Genomic DNA, 16,078 nt, shown 5'->3' with positions numbered 1-16,078 from the left:
GGTATCACTTTTAATTTGCTAAGATGATAGTCTACTTAATTGGTTTTGAGAAAGTATTGACCTTAGATGTGTCTTTATCAACTTAAGTTTTGAAAACTCCTTTCACCACTAGCCACAGATTTAAGTGAAGTTAGACTTTGTAAGTTTACAAACGTATTGGAAAAATTAGCAATGAAATTGCCTTTTGTCTTGTAAGATAGTGGAGAGGATTTGGCACTAAGATCGAAATTTCATCATTTAGTTCTTTCACACAGATGTCACATTCATCGCCATCATTTAAAGGCTCAAGAGCCATGCATGCAGCTTTAAGTTTTCCTCTACCCCACATGTGCAGATTAGTAATATTGTATAGGAGCAGACACCCTTACTATGACCATCCATAAGCTCATATCCATCTTTTAGTGAGCAGATAGCTGTATATAAGGCAAAAATTTTACCTTAAAGAGTGGTCTGCATCTTTGTTAGGCTCATAGATAAATTGCTTCTTCACTCTTCTTGGCCAAATTTTCTCTTCTTTTTCAAAGTCTGAATGAATGATATCCAAGATTGTCAGTAAGCACTTTTATAATTGTTATCACACTTTTATTACACTCTCCTGACCTCATCTTCTTCAAAACACTCCCAAAACTTTCAGGTAGGTCCACAGCTTTGCTGATCAAATTGATCCTAACCATAATTTCTTACCAGATCACTGTACAACAGAGTCTGAATTATTGGAGCTATCTTCCAGTGCCACTGTTTCTTCCAAAAGCATCTGATTTAGAATCATTACTACCTTCAGCATACTGTTTAAAAGTCTCCAAGGCATCTACTCAGTTTCCCCGATGGGTACCCCTGAGAAGTTTTGCAGCCAGATATATGATTCTTCAAAATACACCACTGATAGATAGATGCAGAAAGCAAATTGAAAACTTCTTGAATTGTACAAGAAAGCCGATAGCAACAGAATATTAGAGCACTGCATCATCCATGTTAAAGTTCAAAAAATGGAGCCCAAGTGGAACAAAAAATGCATGATACTTAAAGCTAGTCCTTTAAACCGGAGACCCCAAACAAACTATTAATAAGATATTTGTGAATATTAGGTTATAAACTGCCAATAACTTCAGTATGAAATGTTCATCTAGTTGTACAACTGTATTTAGAATGTAATCTTTTTGACTAAGCCCCATATAATTGGGCTCAAATTTCACCCTTGTACTACCTTAACTTATGTAGTCTTGATGACTGTGGTACATACATGATAGGCCATAGGGACATTTTGCTGCTGATATATGGATACATCAAATGTGCAAGTGTGGCCCAAAATAGGTTGGTTGACCACATCCTGTACCTTGGCTTCCAAGGTCATCTGACCTGTGGATTTCTCTGTCTGGGGTCAAAAGCCAAGTGTACAATGGTCCCACTGTACAGTTGTTCCACTGATGCATCTGAAGAACTGGGGCTGTAAATTCTATGGCCTTGAGAGGATTCACAAGATGATCTGGGTTTTTTAAACAAACAATAATCCTTTATAAAGAAAAATGCAGAGTTATCTCAAAATGTGAGGACAACACAGAGAACACCACATTAATGGATATGAGTATACATTAAGTTGTAACACCTAAAGTGCTGGAGTGGTATTGTATCTTTTGTTAAGGTAGGCCTTGGACGAAATGTGCACCAAATTAAATTGGGACTTAATTAAAAAGTTGATGTTTCAAACACATTTATGCTAACTTGGACAATGTTGGATATTGAAGTCAGTGGCAAATCATATCCACACATTGGCAATTATCTTGCAACTGGCTCATTCACAGTCCCATGTTTTCTGGAAGTTTTTTGCTTCTATTATCATATACGTGCAGCTATGCCACTTTTCTATGCTAATTAATTATATACCCTGTATAAAAATGTTGTACATGTGTGCCTCTGGTGCTCCTCAAAGCTTGATGCTCCAAATGGGCTCTTGTATTGTTTGAGCCTTAAACTGGTCTTGGAGAAGAGCCAAAATGAGTAACGAAATATAAAAGGTAAGAGCTAGTGTGGTCACTCAGCAATAACTTTTAGGTACTCTCAACCTCTATCTCATCACAAGTCATCATTTTTATGTCATTTACTCTTATTAGCTTCTTGCATTTAACACTTAGCAGTTAATAGCAGTTTACAGAGGAGTGGCAGATTAGTGGAATTCTAGCAACAGGTCACACTTTACTTCAAGCTGAGATCTATGAACACTAACAGAGAGCAGCATTGCATACAGAATCATATTTACCATTGATTGGTTCTGGTGCGGTGATTGGTGGATAATATACTTCGTCAGCAAATTGGGGATGTGGATTGGCAGCACTTGGAGTAAATTTCACCACTGCCAAGCTTTGTGGTGCTGGCTGTAAGAGAACAAAATTTTTGTTGAGGTTAACATAGAAAATCACAGAATGCAATTGTAAAGTAACAACTGCTATGACACAATCATTTTACAGTAGCAATGTTTTCTAAAGCATAGTGTTCCTTTGTTGTGGACAACAAGGTATCAAAAAACTCCGTGGGTAATGAATAAAGCATTTATAAAACTTAAGTGTATAGTTCGGATTTCCATTTCTTGGACCTGTTTCAGTCCTGAGTGAGTGCTGTGCAAAAACACTGGTCTTTCAGTTTTTTTGCCTTGAGTTTAGCATGTCACCACAGTTGGCATTAGTTGCAAAGAAGGGGGGGGGGGGGAGCAATTATCCAGTGCATTGTTTCCAAACGCTATCCTAAGACTAACCTGTTTCACACATATCATTAAAACCTAATGAGGATTTCAATCACACATGCCTTAGTTCAAGTATGGTACCTTAATCATTACATCAATTGTCTCATTTTCAAGTTCTGAACAAGTACCAGTTATCTGAAAAGCTCTTAATGGATTTAAGTATTGTGTGTGACGTTTTGACTTTATTTTGAAAGTACACAGGATTTAATGTTCACTAGAGCTTTATCCATCTCCCGTTGAGTTTCTAATGTATTTAATATTGTCTTTTCTGTACTCTGGATGCTTATTTGAACTGTTTAATAAATTCTCTAGTAATTTATGGTGTAAACATTATTAAAAATCAGTTTCCTTCTAATTTCATAAACCCACCCCACTAGATGGGTGTGTTAAAGCACTTGCTTTCAGGACACGGAGAGTTGGACTACCTCTGGTTTGAATCTGCCTCATGGATTAATGATGGGGATTGGTATGGTTTTAGGTCCTGTGTCTCCAATGCACAGTGTGCAAACACTGTGCAACATGATGTCACATATATCTGTGTGGTTACACTAGACGCTGACAGAAGCAGTCAACACATTACTCCCTGGGGTGGGAGCAGTAGGTTCAAAATGCCTTTTGGAGTGGCATACTGATCATAATAATAGCCTGTAAATGGGTATGAATGGTTCTCCCTGGAATAGGAGAAGTACCAGACCAGACCATACATGGCATTGGCTGGATCAAGGGCACTAGAAAGGAAGAAAGGAAGGAAGGAAGTTTCTTTCTCTTTCATACGTCTGAGTGAAATTCATATCTCCTGTGTCCATTCTCTCAATCACTGTATCATCTCACTAAGTGATAATTCAAGGAGTGTCATAGCTCAAGTAAGACTCAGATGGTAGCTTCATCCAATGTCTAGGAAATATGGTACCAGCAAAAATAGTGTTTTTCTGGAGCTAATATAAACACTTTCCCTGGTCCTGTAACATGACACCACATTGCTTAAAACTGTAAAATTGGAATGTATGTTTCCTGAATAAAAAGTTATTTAATCTTTTGTAGAGTTTTCTGGTGCAAAGAGAAGAAGAAAAACAATTACTCACATAGGGCCTAAAACTATTCTGTGACATACTACTGATCTGCATAATGAAAATCTTGTGAAGAAAAATGATTATAACTGTCAAGCAACACAGTAGGGAGCAGACAAAGAGTCTGGTATGCTGACCCATCAAAGAGATAAATACATTATTTCAGTGTAAGTTTGAAGAATTCATTAATATGTTATATATGTTGACTAGTCACCAGTGCACCCAGAGACATTTGTCTTGAAATCTCAAAATTATTTCATCATTCACAATGAAATTACTGTAATATAAACTGCTCTCCCATCCAGTTCCCCCCTTCACCCATTTCTACTGATGGATATGTCCTTGCAAGGAAGTATGCTTTATTTTGGGTGTCCAATTTGAGCCTTAACAGTTGGCCAGACTGAGATGGGGTAAAACTGGTAGTACACAGTCATTGAAAACACAACTGATGTGAAAAATTACTGTAGTGATAAAAGCAGATTTGAAGACTGGAGTGCCTCAAAATGGAGAGAACATTATTTTTAGAAACCTTGTTTGCTTCAAGTAAAGAATGTGTCACAAAAAGAAGAAATTGTAGTTTTAAATACCATTTTCTCCATCAGCCTCTAAACATAATATCTATTGTACTCTGCATTAAATTCTCCCAAATAAGACATATATTTAGTTAACTAAGAATAAAAATAAAGGAGACTACATGTCTTCATGCAGTCCAGATTGTCAGACACTAGTATATGCCATCTGTATTTCAATAATCAAACCACTTGTCTTGCTCCAGTCCTATTCACCAAAGTGTGATTCCTGAATGTATAGGATGGCTTATGTTCTGGTTCTATTTTGCTCCAGACAATTACACATCAAAGACCAAATGATGTCTTGATCAGTTCTGTCTGTTCATTAGTTAAAGTGTAATCATTATTATTAAAGGAAAGAAGAGAGATAAAAATAAAACATTTTACTGCCACTACTCTTTGTTTCAGTCTGATTTAATGTGCATCTGAATTTTATCACAGTGGATGTAATTCGACATATCACTATACACACATTTAACATTGACTGCCAGTCGATGATCGTCAGTAAAAAAGTGCTATTGAAAATAAGTAATATTATTTTATTGAAACTCTGAGTCTATATAGTCTCTGCCCTGTATCAATGCATAAAGAAACTTTACTAGAAAACACTTCTTTAATACTTAAGTAACTGTATGGAACTGTGTAGCATCCACTTTTGGCAGTCATACATCAAAACAAATACAAATGAATGAAGATGTAGACACTAACCATTTCATCTCCTTCTATAGCTCCAAGTGCAGATTCTAAGTCTTGATCAGAGAGTGGGTCACATTTTGCATTGTCCCATGCCACACTGCAACATCACAATAATAATAAATTATATTAATTTTAACACTGTATCAGTAAATAACAAAATGTGCAAGATTTAATTACACATAATTCAGTTTCTAGAATTTATCAAGTGGTTTTCATAGGATAGTTGATAACTCTCTATATTTAGATTTTTAAACATTTCCATCACATTTTCTTGTGTATCAAATAAGACTATTCATATTGCTTTTATGTACATCTGCTACTCCTAAAAGTCCAGAATAATACAGATCCCACATGTACAAAAATATCAATGTACAAGGTGACATGATAATTTAAAATCCAATCTCTTTCTTGAGTGAACCTCCGTTCATTAATAATGTAGAACCCTGTGTTTGTTTTACCTATCAGTGAAATTAGTAGATAATTCTATTTCATATATCCATGCATTATCAATACCGGGTGTTTATATGATACTTGCTGATTGGCCAGCATTGAGTAGTTACTCATTTGTCCAGTTTTCTCACAAGATAAATTTATAGTAAAGTGATTTACGGTTGAGAACTATAGGATCCCCATACATGGACAAGGCTGCTACCCAGCTAGTTGACTGTTTATTGGATATTTATAAGGGCTTTTTAGATTAGGTGACTCTGCATCAAGTCCATATAATGATAGCTGTAGGATACTTGAAGTATTAGTGTAAGACCCAAAGAAATGCCTACCCCCCCCCCCCCCCCTTCCACACACACATGAAACTAATCCTAGTGATCAATTGATGAAAAATTTGCAACAAATTTCTTGAGTTCATAAAACACTTTGAATATTGAGTTACAGCTGACTAAAACCTGAAATTGGTAACTGTGAGATTTTTGGGGGTGGATCTAAGCATGTAATGAAGGGATAGGAGAATGGGAAAATAGAGGTGGTGTACTTATCACAGTTGATGAGAAACTCAAATCCCCCAAATTAGGAATTAAAATGGAAAATGAGATGGTTTGAGCAAGACTCAGTATTATGGTTGGCCGTAAACTTATCACTGGATCTTCCTGTCAACCACAAGGCTCACCCCCAGATGTTACAAAAAACTAAAAGTAAAACCTCATCCCCCACAAACATGATGTCATCATTGGAGCACATTTTACCAAGAAGAGAAGTAATTACAGTTTTCTAAGTAGTGAGCATGAGAGACAACTTACTTAAGTCTGAATGAGTCTAGCAGCTGCTGGAGGACGCATTGTGTATAGATATGGCTCCAACGGTAACCGAGCGAGAAGAGTCTTGACATCTCGCGGTGTAGTGCCCGTAGAGCCTGGTGCCCCAAAGGATGTCTGCAACACACAACACAAGCCCATCTCTGTGGAGAACACACAGCTTCAGATGTATGTGACAAAAGCACAAAACAATGCTCAATTATATTTTCATTTCTTTATATGTACCAAAGTTACAGTGGCTGCATGTAGGAACATAAGGGGATCCACACATGACATGATTTTTTTTTTTTTTATTTTCAACCCAGAAAGACCACACCAATAGATAAATATCTCTTACATTGTTCCTGTCATTATCCCGAAGAGCATCTCAGCAACTGCAAAATAAAGCATTAAATATAGTGGATAAATTTGTAGCAATTTTGGATGTTACTACATCAACACACTGGAAAGGGATATTTTTCCATCCATTATCTGCCAATAACTTCTTTGTGAACTGTGGTTGTAAATATGTTCAGGATTTCATATAGTTGAAGGATGTTTGCACTTGTTTGTGTGAATAAAATAGTAAATACAGGGGATAAGTTTGTAGCTATTTTGTATGCTACTACATCAACATATGGGAAAGCGATTCTTCCCCCCTATCCATTATCTGTGAATAACTATTTTGTGTACTGTGATTGTAAATATGTTCAGGATTTTGTGTAGTTGAAGAATGTTTGCACTATTTGTGTGCTGAAAGGGATGGGCTGGGTAGTGATAAAACTAATTCCCACTTTTCATTTCAAATGGAAAGATGTTCCATCAACATTTGTTGCTAATTACAATTTGAGTTTAAACTTTCGATCTGTGTTGTGCAATTATATCATGTACATTTAGTGGTATTTTGACTGTCACTAAATCGTGGTACATAACACTGATAAAATAAATCGTTATTCTCTCACTTGCATGTGAAGTTACAGCTAATGAACTACATAGATGTCACAGGTTAGGTTAGTAGATATTTTTTTAAATAAAGTCAAGTTCAATACACTGTATTTTAATTTAATTTTATCCACATTTTTCAGCTTCAGACGTGACTGTATAGAATATACTTGAGGTATGAATTAAAAAATGCCTTCAGTCATAACTTTTCATGTTTTTTTTTCAGTACACAATGCATTTCAGTCCCTGTAGGTCCATCTTCAGGTATAATTACATGATGATGGACCCACAGGGTCCGAAATGCATCGTGTACTGAATAAAACATGAATAGTTGTGAGTGAAGGGATTTTTAAATTCATATACTGTATTTTGTTCATAATAAGACAGAAATTACTGTCTCCAAAATATTTTTCTTTTTGAGTTCAATAGATGGGGAATGTCAGTAGAAATGACTTGCCATAATTGTGCTATCTATGTAGGCAGAAACATACCTCAAGTATATTCCTAGACTTGTCAAAAGTATTTGATACTATCAATTGTGATAAATTACTGGGTAAGATTCAGAACTGGGGTATTAGGGGAGCAGCGCATAACTGGGTTAAATCATTCCTCCATGAAAGAAAACAGCTCATAGAGATAACACATGAAGTAAATGGGAGTCAGAACTCATCAGTCAGATTTATTAGTGGTCAAACATGGAGTTCCCCAAGGTTCTATATTGGGTAAAAATCTGTTCTTCCTGTATGTAAACGATTCACATATAAACAGTAAAAACAGTAATCTATATCAATTTGCAGATGAAACCAGCATCTTAATTACAGGAAGTAGCTAAGGAAACTTTGAAAATGACATTAAGACAGTTACAGAGAAGATAGTACAGTACTTTGATGCAAACAGTTTGATTATGAACATCAGCACTAGTGCTCATGTTTGCATAAGAATAGGACCCACTCGGGCCATCATCATGGTGGTGCGCATGTAAGAAGGCATGCAGTGGAGTGACACAGTGGCAAGAAGCAATGTATAACATAACAATCTAGCCAGTAGCATAATTCAGCTGAACCTGCCTGTAGTGCAGACTACAGGGGAAGCTTAGAACATTTAGCACTGATTTTCGATAGTATGGAGAGGTTGCATAGCCACTACACACTGTGGCAACAAAAGTCTTGGGATAGCGATACGCACACATACAGATGGAAGTAGTATCGTGTGCACAAGATGTAGGAGGGCAGTGCATTGGTGGAACTGTCATTTGTACTCAGGTGATGCGTGTGAGAAGGTTTCTGACATGCTTACGGCTGCTTGATGGGAATTAAAATACTTTGAACACAGAATGATACTTGGAGCTAGATGCATGGAACTTTACAGTTTGGAAATTGACAGGGTATTCGATGCTCTGAGATGCACAGTGTCAAGCATGTCCTGAGAATACCACATTTCAGGCATTACCTCTCACCAATGACAACACAATGGCTGATGGCCTTCACTTGACGAACGAGAGGCATTTGTGTAGAGTTGTCAGTGCTAACAGAAAAGCAACACTGCATCAGACAACCACAGAAATCAATGTGGGATGTACGACCAATGTATCTGTTAGGACAGTGTGGCGAAATTTGGCGCTAATGCGCTATGACAGCAGATGCATTTGCTAACAGCTTGACATCACCTGCAGCACCTCCTCTGGCCTTACTACCATATCAGTCGCACCATAGACAACGGGAAAACCATGGCCTGCTCAGACGGGTCCCAATTTCAGTTGGTAAGAGCTGATGGTAGGGTTTGAGTGTGGTGCAGACCCCATGAAGCCATTGACCCAAGTTTTCAACAAGGCATGGGCAAGCTGGTGCTGGCTCCCAGATGGTGTGGGCTGTATTTACATGGAATGGAGTGGCTCCTCGATTATATTTGGCTATTTGGAGACCATTTGCTGCCATTTGTGGACTTTTATGTTCCCAAACAACGATGGAATTTTTTTGAATGACAATGCACCATGTTGTAATATATTGATTATTCCTTGCTACTGTAGTGTTATCTTGAATCTGTGAGAAAGGAGGACAGGAGCTCCAAGGCGCGGAAGCAGAGACGATGCTGAGGGCAGACGAAACTAGGAGAGATATTGTTACATGAAGTAAACCATAAGGGGAGAGCCTTGCGAAAATGCAGACGCCCTAAGACGTGGTCCGAGGGTGCTAGTTACTCTTCAAGGACTTAACTTGTAACTTCATATGTCGTCTAGACGCTGTGGTAGGTTACACCATAGAACTTTATAACGAACAGGCACGTACTAGCGTATAACGTCAGTTTCATACCAGCCCTGAGAACAGCAACGTCAGAAGGCTCACTGTTGACCTAGCAGTCCCTACTCCGGGGATCCCGAGGGGCGGGGCTAAATGACGTATAGCAATAATGTTGCAAGCCTTATTTTGCAGAGCAATTACGTTTAGCTTTCAGCTGAACAATGTTGATACAAAATACGGACTTAGTTAGTGCAACTGCATTAACATCCCCGCCTTAGGAGCAGTAGAGGGGACCTAACTAAACCGTGATTGGCAGGCGCCTGCAAGAGACTTGCGGGATTGGCTGGGTGGCTTTAAGTGGGAAAAACAGTGACCCCACGTGACTTTTTAAAACCCCTAGATTCCGCATTTTGGCGGAGTTCTGTCAGACGATCTGGGCGCCGAATTCGCGTCCGTCGACTCCAGCCTCGGTCCAGCTCCATGTAAGTCTGCTCTCACGTGGAGTGCCTCAGTGAACAGTGTCACATTCAGTATCTTTTGTTTTGCAACTAAGTTGTTGCCTTAGGATGCTGCTAGTGTTTTTCCTGTGGTTAGTACCCACTCCTGGGACTTCTGCACTGTCTTATGTTATAACAGTGTTATTCACGCTTTTTCTAACCCAAGAACTATCCTCCAGTGTATTAGTTAGTCCTGTGTGGAATAAACAACTATTTCAAAACCCTGTTTGCCCAAGAGTCTCCACAACGAGTTCCATACCGAGTCTCACCACCTGCATTTCTAGTAAATGTCTGTACCAGTGTTGGCTCTGATAGAAGAAAACAATCAAATGCCTTCACTGTGAATTGTCCTTCTGCCTTCTGCTCTGTACCGCTCGGTAGCGCAAACTGACCAGAACCCCTTTTCTCCATCTCCCATCTATGTCAGGACACGACAATATCACCAGGCCACAACTGTCCTCTGTTGGTTTGAAGAACATTCTGGACAGTTCAAGCGAATGATGTGGCCAACCAGATTGCCAGGCATGAATTCCATCGAATATTTATGGGACGTACTCGAGAGGTCAGTTGGTGCACCAAATCGTGCGCAGGCAACACTTACGCAATTATGCACGGCTATAGAGATAGCTGGACTAGATGTTTCTGCAGGGGACTTGCAACGACTTGTTGAGTCCATGCCACGTCGAATTGCTGCACTACGCTGGTCAAATGAAGGCCTGACACAATGTTAGGAGGTACCCCATGACTATTGTCACCTCGGTGAATTTTTCATTATGGATGGCATAAATCAAATACGGCTAGTTTTACGGTAAGAAGTGGTAGTAATAGTTACTTGGGAAAGTAAGAAGCAGAAACAGTGGCTCAGTACAGCATTCACCCCGGCATTGCCGGTTATCAGGACATTCAGTGGTTTAATCGTGAGGTGTGGAACAGAGACAGAGAGCTTATTGCCAGCGCTGCAAAGTATTCACTGTACCTCTCTGTGCAGAACGCATTGTGCAGACTCCTAAAATGCACACCATTAGAGCTCTTGTTCGTGGACCTGTCAACACAAATTATTTGATGTTTATACTCGTATAAATATACCCTTGATGGTATGTAGTGACTGTCCATGTTATCTTTTTTATGTATTCTTAGACATTTGTCCGTAGACTTTGTTTTCAGCCAGTGGAATCTATTGCCGTTACAGTAGTGTTTTTTCTCCTGTTTTGTAACAGATCTGATGATGGCTGTAAGCCGAAACCGGTCGTGAACGATACAGTGATGCGCGATAATGGTCATTTATGATTGCAGACTCGTTTGTACACTTTATTTCTTCAATCGTCAAATTATATGGATGAATGAACACGTCCTTATCATCGCTTCAGATTGCTAGTACCAAGAACGCACTTGTTCTTAAAAGTTTTTTACTAACCCGTTTCTGGCATGGTCCATCATGAGAACACCAGAGAAATACTTAATACGTTCATGTCAAATGGTATCTGTCGTAATACTGGTGTTCAGAGCACCACTTGACATTTTACTCTATGGTACGACGCTGAGTCAATGAATAAGTCGCAATCCGGGATAGAGATATCAGAGCAGCTTGTACCAACATGAAATTTATTTCCCTTTTCAACATATTCCCCTAGGTAAACTTAAACACGTATCCCATCGTTCGACAAGGCGTTGAAGCCTGCAGCATAGAATTCTTATGACAGCGATCGCATCTAGCGTGTGTCATCTCTAACAAGGTTATTTGGTTCCTTCCGACGGGTCCTGGAGGTAGCAGAATACCCCTAGATGGAGAAACAATGTCCCATCAATGGATAAAAAGAGCGACCAGTGCCCCCCCCCCCCCCCCCCCCTTGTTTGTGATTTTTTCTTGCCCTTTGCTGAATTCCTGTATTCAGTTAAACACATATTTCGATGAAATACCGTTCTAACCATATACGAGACGACTTTAGCTATGGTGGTGCTCTGTGGACAGTCCATCGGGTCACAAAAATCGCCTCGTTCTAGTAGGGTACGCACTCATAGCACGCCTGCCATCTTGGTATGACTTCAGGAATCTGAAGATCAGATCATTAATCATTGGCCGCGACATTTGCTGCCGCCTTCTGGACGTGTATAAGCGAGAAATTGAAAACGATATGCGGTATTCTGGCGTTTGTGACTTATTTATTGATTCACCTTCGTCAGTTTTATTGTTGTTCTGGTTATAACAACAAGTAGACTCTTGTTACTAGCTGTCGAAATTGGTGATAAGGACGTGCTTTTTTATACGCTTCTGCGTAACTCCCTTATCGATCAACGAGGTAACGTTGTCTAGGTGGACTTGCTTATTCTAAGAACAAGTGTTTGTCCCATCACAGACTACTCACCTGTAGGTGTAAACATCACGATCTGTTGTTTCACTGGGCACACATCTCCCGAAGGCGTAATCTGCAACAAGCACAGAAACTTGTTAGAAAGCGAAGATGTCTCACCGAGGTGCAGCATCCCCACTTCATCCCATGTAGTCTGCAGCGTGTCAGAGAAGCCGCTGCTTCCCTAGGGGCAAAAGCAGTATTGCTGGCAAGACACGCGAGTTTAACAAATTTCGTAACAAGCGAGACAGATAGCTGTGCACTGTGGTCTTTTTACTGAGATACCGTGACAAGCAAACTATCCCTATGCTTGCTGAAATTAAACATCATGTTGACTCTGCTGCCGATGTCAGAATTAAGCGACGGGCCGGTGCAGCCCTCGTGAGAGAGAGAGAGAGAGAGAGAGAGAGAGAGAGAGAGGGGGGGGGTACTTTGTACACTATGGAAACTGCACATGGTGCTCATGCAATTAATATCATTAAATTTAAAGATCTCACTGAGCCTCTCAGCTGCATCCTGAGACTGGACAGATAGAGCTACATGGGCACTAGCTGACTGGACCTAGCAACGAGCCAAGGTTTGCCAAATGGTAAAGTATGCCCGATTCGAAGCGGGAACGGAAGAAAAAAATACACCACGAAGACGCACCAAATTTAATCTCCGGTCAGGATTCTGGATGACGCAGCGCTTTCTGTGCTAGCGAAAAGGTCTGCAACAACAGGAGGTATAGCTCCAGTCCGAGATGTGACAACTGGGGTAGAACAGGCAATTCTGAAACTTTTCATTGAGATTACAGAAGAGATTAAGAAGTTCACCTGCCGAATGTTAAAGCGAGGTACGCCTAAAAAGTTTAATAAGGCTTGACATCCTCAAGAACGTGCAAAAGCAATCTTAATTTTTAATACAAGCTTCATTTGCAAGATAGCGACTTTATAAAAGGATATGACCTGTTTCGATTGTGTTAGCAATCCTCTTCAGATTATATAATATCGTTATGGAGTGTAACATGCCCATGTTGTACAATCAAGTAATGAGTCACTACAATTTTAATGACCCAGTACTTTATTCTGCAACATGTGACGTGTTACACTCTGTAACGATATGTTATCGTCTGAAGATGATTGCTAACACAATCGAAACCGGTCATATCATTTTATAAACTTTTGATCTAGACATATGAAATTTATACTTGCGGGTCAGAAACATTCTGAAAAGCCTGTAAGGGAGTTGCAGGGTAGGCTGCAATTAGAAATAATTGTCAAGAAACATTTCGATACATTGCGCCGTTTCCGAGTTAATTAGCAATGAAGTTAGCCAATCTGGCCTTTGCGCTAGCAAATTCAAGCGGCCCAACAGGTAATAATTAGCGTTAGTTGCTCTCATAGCGTAGATCAACGGTGAGTAACCGGCGGTGCACGGGGTCGATCCGGCTCGCAGTTGGTTTCAATCCGATCCGCAGAAGAAATACGCGGATAGCCGGTGAGTTAAGGGCCTGTCACAAGGTTTATATTATTGTCAATACGTCAATATAATGACCGTCTGAGGGTGAGTATGATCTTATTGTCATTGCTAGAAGTATTGACGAACAATATTGGCGGCGACCCAAATATTCGCATGACTACCGGTACGCACTGAGCATGTGAGGGCGAGTATTGTCATTTTGATAATTCGCCAGTTGTTCGCGTTTTTACAGTTTGGCTTCTGAACAACACGGCCGATGCATGTTAAGTTGAAGTGGTTTACACTTTTAAACTTTTTAAAGGGAACAAAGAAATGACTGCTTAATTTATTAATGTTACAGAAACATGGTTGTGCGATCATTCATTAAAATATTTTTGGATAAATATTTAAAAAATCCTAATAGTGTATGTGGATATTAACACAATAGAACGAGCTGCCAGTGGTCAAACAATGCAGATTTACTCCTAATTGCTCGTCGACTGGGATTTCCTACAGCAATGCAGTATTTTGTTTTCCTATTCTTTCTCGCATTAACATCAATAAATAAGTCTTGTGGGTCGTGGTCGTATTAGAACACAGCTATTGTTGAAAGTTAAGGTAATTTTTACTCAATTAGCTGCAACCAGTTTCTTTTAGAAGCATTTATTTTTCCATCATGACACTTCAAGGTGCCTGGCTTCTTTTGGGTGTTTACATTCGTTTATGTGTAGTGAAAACGGCATTGCAGAATTTTGCAAAGGGAGTTTTGTTTTGGGCAGCTATTGTAAAACAATGCGCGAAAATAAATTTGGTGTCACCGCCAGACACCACACTTGCTAGGTGGTAGCTTAAATCGGCCGCGGTCCATTAGTACATGTCGGACCCGCGTGTCGCCACTGTCAGGATCGCAGACCGAGCACCACCACAAGGCAGGTCTCGAGAGACGTACTAGCACTCGCCCCAGTTGTACGGACGACATTGCTAGCGACTACACGTACGAAGCCTTTCTCTCATTTGCCGAGAGACAGTTAGAATAGCCTTCAGCTAAGTCCATGGCTACGACCTAGCAAGGCGCCATTTGTAACATTGCATGTATCTCAAGATAGTCTCACTTGTATCATCAAGAATGCTGTATACAAATAAGGATTAAAAGTTAAGTATATTCCATAGCTACGTTCTTTTCTTTATTGCATTCATTACGAATCCTGTTCCAGACTTCGCGCCAGTCGGCGTGTGTGTACGTGTGCCCTTTCGGCTACCCGTCACTGTGGACTGGCTGCCTTGTCAGTCCACTACAATAAATGTAAACTAGAGATGGGGGATCCGCTCTTGAACTAATTCATAGAGTTCAATCTTTCAAAGGAGTGAACAATCAGTGATTCAGAAAAAAAGAACGGTAGCTCCAAATGTTTCCCAGGCAGAGAGAGAGAGAGAGAGAGAGAGAGAGAGAGAGACGGAGCATATCAGCAGCGCCTCTGCTGGTCAGAGCACAGTGCACGCCACACAACACAGCCAGCGCCGGCCTCTGCCCTGCTTCTACCTTGGCTGCCTGCATTGTGCAGTGCCCCATTGGATTTTGTGTTTCACATATGCCGGGCCGTCTCTGTGCGTCGTCTGCCGTGTGCACTGTGCAGTGTCTGGCGCAGCTTAACTTCGCATCGCACTCTGTCGGCGATCGTTTCAGTCGCACGTCCTGCCCTCTGGGCAGTTGATGCCAGCAACAGGACAGAGAGCCACCTAGCGGATAACATAGGAACTACTTGCAAAAACCTGCTCGCAAGGGAGCGGACGATTTGTCTCAGAGCGGGTGAGCTCCCCCCACCCTCGGAACTCGCCCGCTCAACGCTCACCCCACCGTCTCGACTCTAGCCAGAGCGTCGAGCAAAGCGACTCTGGTGTCACTCTGGTCTCTGCGGTCTCAGCTCACGCAGTAATACAGCTCGCGGCTCGACCTGCTCGACTCAGCGCCTCTGCATCGGAGTTCCTCTCTACTGGATATTGTTCTTCGTAGTAATACCGCTATGTATATTACATTATTATGTTATGTATACATCATTTGTATTTGTTTTATTTTTATTTGTTTAAACTGATTAGATTAGGTTCCTGATGACTACTCTTACTATAGGATTTTTATTATGGACACTCGAATTTACGCTTTAATTACGAGCGAACCGATAAACGTATCGCAAAATGTGATACACCAATATTTTCCTTGTTTTATTCTGCGTAAGGCTATATGCAGCACTTTCGTTTTACAGTCAAATTTATATTTTTTTTTCTTATTCTGGTACGGATTTTGCG

General features: G+C 40.2%; 1 protein-coding gene across 2 annotated transcripts in view; it reads right to left on the bottom strand.

Moving 5' to 3' along the window:
• Positions 1-16,078, bottom strand: part of LOC126253306 (receptor-type tyrosine-protein phosphatase N2) — a 449,946-nt gene that overhangs the window by 217,645 nt on the left and 216,223 nt on the right. For both annotated transcript variants that reach the window (XM_049954535.1, XM_049954536.1), the window contains exons 3-6: positions 12,353-12,413; positions 6,320-6,451; positions 5,079-5,163; positions 2,255-2,369 (exon numbers count right to left, since the gene is read on the bottom strand). In XM_049954535.1, the coding sequence (XP_049810492.1) occupies positions 2,255-2,369; positions 5,079-5,163; positions 6,320-6,451; positions 12,353-12,413 (393 nt within the window). The remainder of the gene's footprint in view (positions 1-2,254; positions 2,370-5,078; positions 5,164-6,319; positions 6,452-12,352; positions 12,414-16,078) is intronic.

The sequence above is a fragment of the Schistocerca nitens genome, chromosome 4 (assembly GCF_023898315.1).
Source record: "Schistocerca nitens isolate TAMUIC-IGC-003100 chromosome 4, iqSchNite1.1, whole genome shotgun sequence".
NCBI lineage: Eukaryota > Metazoa > Arthropoda > Insecta > Orthoptera > Acrididae > Schistocerca > Schistocerca nitens.
This window is presented reverse-complemented; position numbering and strand designations above follow the sequence as displayed.